This window comes from Physeter macrocephalus, chromosome 16 (assembly GCF_002837175.3).
Source record: "Physeter macrocephalus isolate SW-GA chromosome 16, ASM283717v5, whole genome shotgun sequence".
Lineage (NCBI taxonomy): Eukaryota > Metazoa > Chordata > Mammalia > Artiodactyla > Physeteridae > Physeter > Physeter macrocephalus.
In genome coordinates, this window is record NC_041229.1 from 86933725 (window position 1) to 86942748 (window position 9024).

The following is a 9024-nucleotide window of genomic DNA, read 5'->3' on the forward strand; positions in this document are numbered from 1 at the left end:
CTTTGGAGAAATGTCTATTTAGGTCTTCTGCCCATTTTTGGATTGGGTTGTTTGTTTTTTTGATAGCAATTCCCTTATTTCTAATCCTAAAACATCAATGGGGAAAAAAAAAGCCCTATTCTACCCTTTTCCACATTTGAACTATGTCAGATGTGGTGTATTTTGCTTTTTTGGGTCAGAGAGTTGAATAATCTGAGGAGAGAATAGGTTTTGTGGAAGATTTCAGGCAATGTCGTTTGTTACTATGGCTACTGCTAAATAAGCACTGGCGCACTCTGTGAACTATTTTATTAGTATAAACTTTATGTAAATTGTAATCTAACAGCTGTGCACTCTTTAAGTATGATCCTGGACAGTGGAATTATCGGGAAGCACATCTGGCCAAATATATAGCGTGTCTCCTTTTTTGATATCTAAGGAAAAAGTAGCTATGCTTTATTGAGCTGTCATCCTGGTTTGAGTCTATCTTTTTGGATCCCTAGCTGGACTGTGGTATGAAACACAATCTGAGATTAATTAAGTTCACTTGCCCTATCATTCTTGACAAGGCAAGCCTCTGCTTTTCACACTTAGCAGCAAGAACCTTTGATTTCTGAATGGTGTAATATTAGATTAAAGTAAAAACACAACCAGTATCTAAAGTTTAATCTTGATTATTCTGTTGTAAGTCTAATCTTAATTCTTCTGTTGTAGGTTATCAGAACTCTAGTTTTTTTTCTTTTGTCTTTTCCTTTGGTCATTCTACTTGTAAATATTTTTTGCAGCAACAAAAGGGGAAGGAGAAGAAGATGAAACATAAATCAGCTCTTCTTTTTTTTAATCTTGTAAGCACCTGGCTTGAAAATATGCATAGAGGGCTTGGGGAGCTATGAAAAAGGAGTTGAAAATATTCCAGAAAAGATTACTGAACACTTAGTTTGACCAGTTGGGTGTCTTTCAGACTGTGGAATATTTTTTTTCTCAAATTGAATTCGATATTAACTTACTTGAACTTTTTGTTGCTGCCTCATGAGGTGCATTATTTTTTGTGTTTAATGTTTCCTTTTTTCAATTTCAGCCGATCCTATTACGATACTAATGCCATCACTGTCTCCTACAATGGAAGAAGGGAACATTGTGAAATGGCTGAAAAAGGAAGGTGAGCAATGCATTTCTAATACCTGTGTTATTTGATCATTTTGGTTTTTTCCTAATCAGCTGGTTTACACAATACATGATATACATGAAATGATTGGTTCCTTTGCTTATTAATCTTAATTGTTTAAATAAAAATTTCTCATGGTAGTGTAGCAAAGGTTTTCTGCATTCAGCCTGTATCTTTTCACAAGCAGAGAATGGTAAACTATTTTAATGCTTTTTTCCAAGTTTTAGTTCTTATTCTTAGCTTTTAGTTTCAACATCATAAATTTGTCAATCCCCTAAAGTTAATTTGTGACTTTATAATGATTCTTTGTGTGTGTTTCCTGTAACTAGGCAAGCTGATTATAAATTTCATTGGAAAGGATAAATAAGTAAGAATAATAAGAAAAACTCTCATTAAAGAAGAGCAGCAGAGGAGAGTTGTAGACCTACTAGATATTGAAACATGTTATTAAGCCTTTATAATAAAAACTGTGGTATTGGTGCTTAAAAAGACAGACTAACAGAACTGAATGGAAAATGAGGAAATAGACATGAATATTTAGTGTTTAAATAATGAAGGAAGATGATATTAGATTTAGTCTTTGTACTATTCCAATGATAAATTACAAGTGAATCAGTCACTTAATATACAAAAATGAAACCAGACAAGTACTAGGAAAAAGGCTGGTGAATTCCTCTGAACCTGGAAGTGGATAAACACCCTAACTACAACTCAAAATCCAGATGCAATAAGGAAAATATAGATAAATTTTATGGTAAAAATAATAACTTTATTATAGCTGAAAACATAATAAATAAAGTAAAAAAGATGACAAATTGGAGAAGGGTATTTGCAGTTTTTAATCACAAAGGGTTAGTATTTCTAAAAAAATAGAGAATAAGAAAACTATCAACTCAGCAAGAAAATGGGCAAGATATAAGAACAGATGGTTTGCAGAAAAAAAAACTGCAAATTGCCTCTAACATATGAAAAGCTATTTAATATTTGTACTAATAAATATGCAGATTAATACTACACTGATACATCATTTCTTACCAATCATATTGACAGAAATTAAAAAGTTTGACAAGTTATTCTGCTGATGAGACTGTGGAGGGAATGGGGGGGAAGCAGGCACTCTCAAACATTGCTGTAGGAAATGCAAACTGGTATAAGCCCTAAGGGAGAGAATTTGTCAATACCTAGAAAAATTACATTTATATTTACCCTTTCGCCAGGCGGTTCTATTTCTAGGGATCCTATCTCAAGGCAAAAATAAGAAAAGATGCACATATGAGGCTATTTATTGCAGCGGTGTTTGTAATAGCAAAAGTTAGAAACAATCCATCTGTTGGTCAGTACACAATTTGATGAATAACGTATACTACATCCACAACTATAGAAAGGAATGAAGAGTGTCTCTTTATACTGTTGTAGAGTGACTTTCAGGGGAAAAAAGCAGGGTGGTGACTAATAGATATAGTGTGTATCATTCATTGAAGAAAGGGATGGGAATACTAATATTTGGAATTTTTTTTTAAAAAGGATAAAACAAAAATTTAACAACAAAAAAATGGTTATTTGTAGTGTGATGGAGGAAACAATGTAGAGAGTGGAGAGAGAAGCAGAAGCTAGACTTCTCTGAATACATCTCGTTTTGTCTCCTTAACTTGGAACCATATACATATTTTGCATAATTTTAACACAGAATTTAATTTTAAAAGATCTTTAAAAATGGAAGCCAGTTGAAACAGAAGAACCTAATTATATATTGAGTTGCTGATATAACAACCATGCAGGGAGGGGCTATTTCAAATGTCAACAAACTTGACTATCTATCGCTACTAGATTGTAATTAAAGGAAATTGACATCTCTAAAAATATCTTAAACTGTTTAGAGTAATAGTATTATAGGGGTTATGTTGGTATTGTTATTCTAAGGTTTTTTAAAAATGTATTTTATGGGATAAAGCAAATGAGTGATTAAGATGATATTATTGGGAATCCAGCCTTTGAGTGTGGTTTAAAGGAAGAACAGTTGAAAGATAGCTAAGGTTAAGGAAAGATCCTGTGATGGTGAATTTTCTAGCTCTTTTTCATGGCAGGGCCTGGAAAAAATGACAAACCCACTAGCAATGAGCACCCCTAACAATGAGACTATATAGTATCTAAATGCCATTTTCTTCTAAAGTAAACCAAAGCTCCTTGGAAAATAGCTACTTCCAGGTCTGGGGCAGGAAATGTACAAGATGAGCTTGGAACATCTTGTCAATTTAGAAAGGAAAACAGTTATCAAAAATTCCTGAGGGCATCTTAAAGGACTCAGGAGCCAAAAATGGGACAATTTCAGGATCAGTAAGAATAATATCTACAGTGTATTGAAACACATTAAATATATTTCAAATTGAAGCTCACAATAATACTAAAGAAAAATACTAATAGTTGGTCTGCTTTGGGGGATGCTAGTAAATTAACTCATTTTGAAAACGTAATAAGTGGAAAGACTCAAGTATTTTTCCCTGCCTTTCCTATATGAGCTGTAGCTTAGAGTAACCAAGTAGATGGTGATGATAAGTTTCTAATTATTGGCATATCCCAACTCTTAAAAGATGGAGGAATGATAGAATGTCACTGTATCACAATTTTGCAATCTCTAATGAATTAAGGGATATAGCCAGTGACCATCAGTGGTTGCTAATATCACAAAAAGAGAGAAAACCAGATAGTACCACCAGCTATAAGGTTGTCTTGCCAGAAAATTGAGCTGAATTGATTAAGCCTGTAGTTCTTGCTACCAATTTCCAGGAAGTAAAGGGGAAAGAGGCATGTATCCAGTGACACCATGAGGAGTATATCAGCATAACCCAGACTGGGGGGATTTCTACAGGCCAGTTTCGTCAACAAATAAACGTCAAGGGATGGGAAGATGGGGAAAGGAAGGAGGTAAGGGAACCTATAGCTTCAAGGAGATTTAAGAGACCGGTTCCAGTGTAGGGACCTTATTTTGTTTATGATTCAAGCAAATAAAACATTTGGGGAATTTGAAAATTATATGTTTAATTAGATTAAGGAATTAATCATTTTAGAGGTTTAATGATACTATGCTAATAATTTTTAAAATCTTATCTATAAGAGATATGAGTTGAAATATTTATGTATGAAATGATAGTACATCTGGCCTTAACTTCACAATATCTCTGGTGGGAGGATAAGAGTATAAGTATTCATGAGTCAGTTGACAGTTGTAATAGTTGTAAAAGTTGGTTCATTAACTTTCCTTATAACTTTTGTTTATGTTTGAACTTTTTGTACTAATATATATTTTCTAAAGTTGTCCAATCAGTAGCCTTTGGGATATAACTTGGAGTGAGAAACTACTCTTTCCTCAGCTTTTTATAAGCTCCAAGTGAATTTGAATCTTGCTGTTACTAAGAAAATACTTGCTACAATACTACCTACAAAGCTATATTAATCTATTGTTTATAGCAACCATTTTGCCAGATTTTTTAAAATTTCTTTTTTTACTGAGGTAACATTGGTTTATAACATTGTATGTTTCATGTGTACAACCTTATGTTTCTACTTCTGTATATGCTACAGCATGCTCACCACCAAAAACTTAGTTTCCGTCTGTCACCATACAGTTGATTCTCTTTGCCCATTTTGTCCTCCCCTCCTTCCCCTGGCCCTTCCGCTCTGGTAACCACTACTCTGTTCTCTGTAGCTACGTGTTTGTTTCTGTTTGGTTTGCTTTGTTCATTTGTTTTGTTTGTTATATTCTACATATTGTGAAATTCTACAGTGCTTGTCTTTCTTTGACTTATTTCATCTAGCATAATACCCTCAAGGTCCATCCATGTTGTTGCAAATAGCGAAATTTTCATATTTTTTATGGCTGAGTAGTATTCCATTATATATATGCATATATCTCACATCTTTATCCATTTATCCATTGATGGGCAGTTAAGTTGTTTCCATACCTTGGCTATTGTAAGTAATTATTTTGCCAGATTTTATTACTTAGTATGGTGCTTTAAAAATAAGACTAAGCATATGAAGGCCAAAGAGATAAGGAGGCTACGGCGCTCATGGTACAGAAAGAGGACCGAGGAAAACTTACTGTGAAGGAAGCTGGAGAAGGAGACTTTTTATTTTTCTGGAAACTACTTTCTTTTCCTTTTTCCTTCCTCTGGTCATTGCCATATGTGTCTGTAGAGTAACCAGGTACTGACTGTGGGATGGATTCTTTTAGCCATCTCTCTATGCTTTACTCATTCTGCAACATGTTAAACTTTTGGGGAGATGAATCTCCAGTCCCTTATTAGGGATTGTTGGACAGATGCACAGAGAAATTGACCAGATGAGTTCCCCATAGCCATTATTATACTTCAGCATGAGAAATGGTAAACCAAGTGTTAAAAATGGAAAGAGAAGAGGGAAGAGTGAGTTGAGAATGAAGGACACGGTCTGGGAGGATTTGACTGATTCCAGAGACTAGCCCTGGCAAGGACTTCTGGGGTCTCTATATGTGATTTGGTGGGCATGGGAGGTCATCCAGGCAAATGTTGGTATTGAGTGTATAGATTAAATTGTATAGATTAAATTGTATAGATTAAAAGCTTTTGCACAGCAAAGGAAACCATAAACAAGACGAAAAGACAACCCTCAGAATGGGAGAAAATATTTGCAAACGAAGCAACTGACAAGAGATTAATCTCCAAAATACACAAGCAGCTCATGCAGCTCAATATCAAAAAAACAAACAACCCAATCCCAAAATGGGCAGAAGACCTAAATAGACATCTATCCAAAGAAGATACAGATTGCCAACAAACACATAAAGGATGCTCAACATCACTAATCATTAGAGAAATGCAAATCAAAACTACAATGAGGTATCACCTCACACCAGTCAGAATGTCCATCATCAAAAATTCTACAAACAATAAATGCTGGACAGGGTGTGGAGAAAAGGGAACCCTCTTGCACTGTTGGTGGGAATGTAAATCGATACAGCCATTATGGAGAACAATATGGAGGTTCCTTAAAAAACTAAAAATAGAACTACCGTATCACCCAGTAATCCCACTACTGGGCATATACCCTGAGAAAACCATAGTTCCAAAAAAGGCATGTACCACAATGTTCATTGCAGCACTATTTACAATAGCCAGGACATGGAAGCATCCTAAGTGTCCATTGACAGGTGAGTGGATAAAGAAGATGTGGCACATATATACAATGGAATATTACTCAGCCATAAAAAGAAACAAAATTGAGTTATTTGTAGTGAGGTGGATGGACCTAGAGACTGTCATACAGAGTGAAGTAAGTCAGAAAGAGAAAAACAAATACCATATGCTAACACATATATATGGAATCTAAAACATTAAAAAAAAAGTGGTTCTGATGAACCTAGGGGGAGGACAGGAATAAGGACGCAGACGTAGAGAATGGAACTATGGAGAACAATATGGAGGTTCCTTAAAAAACTAAAAATAGAACTACCGTATCACCCAGTAATCCCACTACTGGGCATATACCCTGAGAAAACCATAGTTCCAAAAAAGGCATGTACCACAATGTTCATTGCAGCACTATTTACAATAGCCAGGACATGGAAGCATCCTAAGTGTCCATTGACAGGTGAGTGGATAAAGAAGATGTGGCACATATATACAATGGAATATTACTCAGCCATAAAAAGAAACAAAATTGAGTTATTTGTAGTGTGGTGGATGGACCTAGAGACTGTCATACAGAGTGAAGTAAGTCAGAAAGAGAAAAACAAATACCATATGCTAACACATATATATGGAATCTAAAACATTAAAAAAAAAGTGGTTCTGATGAACCTAGGGGGAGGACAGGAATAAGGACGCAGACGTAGAGAATGGAACTGAGGACATGGGGAGGGGGAAGGGTAAGCTGGGACGAAGTGAGAGAGTAGCATTGACATATATACACTACCAAATGTAAAATAGATAGCTTGTGGGAAGCAGCCCCATAACACAGGGAGATCAGCTCGGTGCTTTGTGACCACCTAGAGGGGTGGGATAGGGAGAGTGGGAGGAAGACGCAAGAGGGAAGAGATATGGGGATATATGTATACATGTAGCTGATTCACTTTGTTATATAGCAGAAACTAACACAACGTTGTAAAGCAATTATACTCCAATAAACATGTTAAAAAAATTGTATAGAGAGAACTTAGGCAGTGAGTAAGAGTTCAGAGTCTGACAGAGTGATGCTGTGATTCTAGGAGATGAGCCATTCATGGCAGTGAGGACAAGTGTTGGGCATTGAGAAGAAGGCTGCAAGTATTTAGTAGCTTGGGAGTTTGAGAGAAGGCCCCAGTTCTTGCAGGTGGGGTGGGCAGGGCTGGGGTGCTAGGAAAGTCAACAAGAGAAATTACAGAATGGGCCTCACAGCAGGAGTTTGGGATTGTGGATTGGGCCAATATAGAGGATAGGAGGTATGGCACAATGAGGCTATCCAGATGACCATGACTGGTCCTTGATGTGCTATGTACCACCTCTGATTGGAAGCACAACTTAATTCTGTTCCTTAGTGGCGAACATGTCTGAGTTTTGATATGTTTCCTTTTGTGGTTATGACTAGCATAGTACTAATCAATAGAACAGACCCAGCAGCACTGTAAGTGGCTGATCAGCAAATATGTTGGCAGAGGGGAGAATAAGGCAAGAGCAGGAGATGTGACAGGCATCGAGAAGGCTTTACAGATGAGGTACTATTTGAGTTGGTCCTTATATAATGGGCTTTTTTTAAAAAAAAAAAAGAAAGAAGGACATTAGAAGTAATGTAAACAATTTGTCAAAATCTTGGAAGTGAGATGTAATGACATGTATTTTGGCAACCGTAGGTAGTTCTGGCTGCATTAAGGGCATGGTGGATGTGAGATAAGATAGGTTATAGGAAGGATCTTGAATATCAAGCTGCAGTTTATCAGTCTGTGAGTGTCCTTATCCTAAAGCCAAGAGGTAATGACACTCATGGTTATTTTGTAGGAAGTGGTCTTTACGTGCTTTCTTGAGCCCTGATAGTAGCCTTGCACTGGATGGAACAGGCCCTAGGAGTGCTCTGGTATCAAAAGCTAACTGTAGGCAATTTAAGTAGCTTCCTTTACAGGCTCACATTGGAAAGGCCAGTCCTGAGGACTTCTAGTCAGTATGACCATCTAAACAGATGTCAGGGTTCTGCTCACTTCTGTGTAGAAAATTATAAGACAGATTTTTTAAATGTAAGTTGAGCTTAAATGCAGGAAAGAGGAATCACCAAATCCAACAATATCCAGAACGGTGAGCAGGAGTTGACTACATGCCCCGCTGGGCCTGAGCTGCAAGGGTGGAATAACTGAGATTGGGAAACAGGGGTGATTTTTGGTGGGCAGGTGGGGAAATCGAGAATTAGGTTCAGGAGGAAACTTGTACAAGCCTCTTAGCCTCATCCACCAGAGGGCAGACACCAGAAGAAAGAAGAACTCAAATACTGCAGCCTGTGGAACAAAAACCACATTCACAGAAAGATAGACAAGGTGAGAAGGCAGAGGGCTATGTACCAGATGAAGAAACAAGATAAAAAACCCCAGAAAAACAACTAAATGAAGTGGAGATAGGCAACCTTCCAGAAAAAGAATTCAGAATAATGATAGTGAGGATGATCCAGGACCTCGGAAAAAGAATGGAGGCAAAGATCGAGAAGATGCAAGAAATGTTTAACAAAGACCTAGAAAAAATAAAGAACAAACAAACAGAGATGAACAATACAATAACTGAAATGAAAAATACACTAGAAGGAATCAATAGCAGAATCACTGAGGCAGAAGAACGGATAAATGACCTGGAAGACAGAATGGTGGAATTCACTGCTGTGGAACAGAA

At 36.6% G+C, this 9024-nt stretch overlaps 1 protein-coding gene across 1 annotated transcript in view; it reads left to right on the plus strand.

Annotated features, from left to right (window-relative positions):
* PDHX (pyruvate dehydrogenase complex component X) overlaps window positions 1–9024 on the plus strand; it is a 76514-nt gene that overhangs the window by 11652 nt on the left and 55838 nt on the right. Inside the window, exon 2 of the mRNA XM_007129530.3 lies at window positions 1058–1138. Within this exon, the coding sequence (XP_007129592.2) occupies window positions 1058–1138 (81 nt within the window). The remainder of the gene's footprint in view (window positions 1–1057; window positions 1139–9024) is intronic.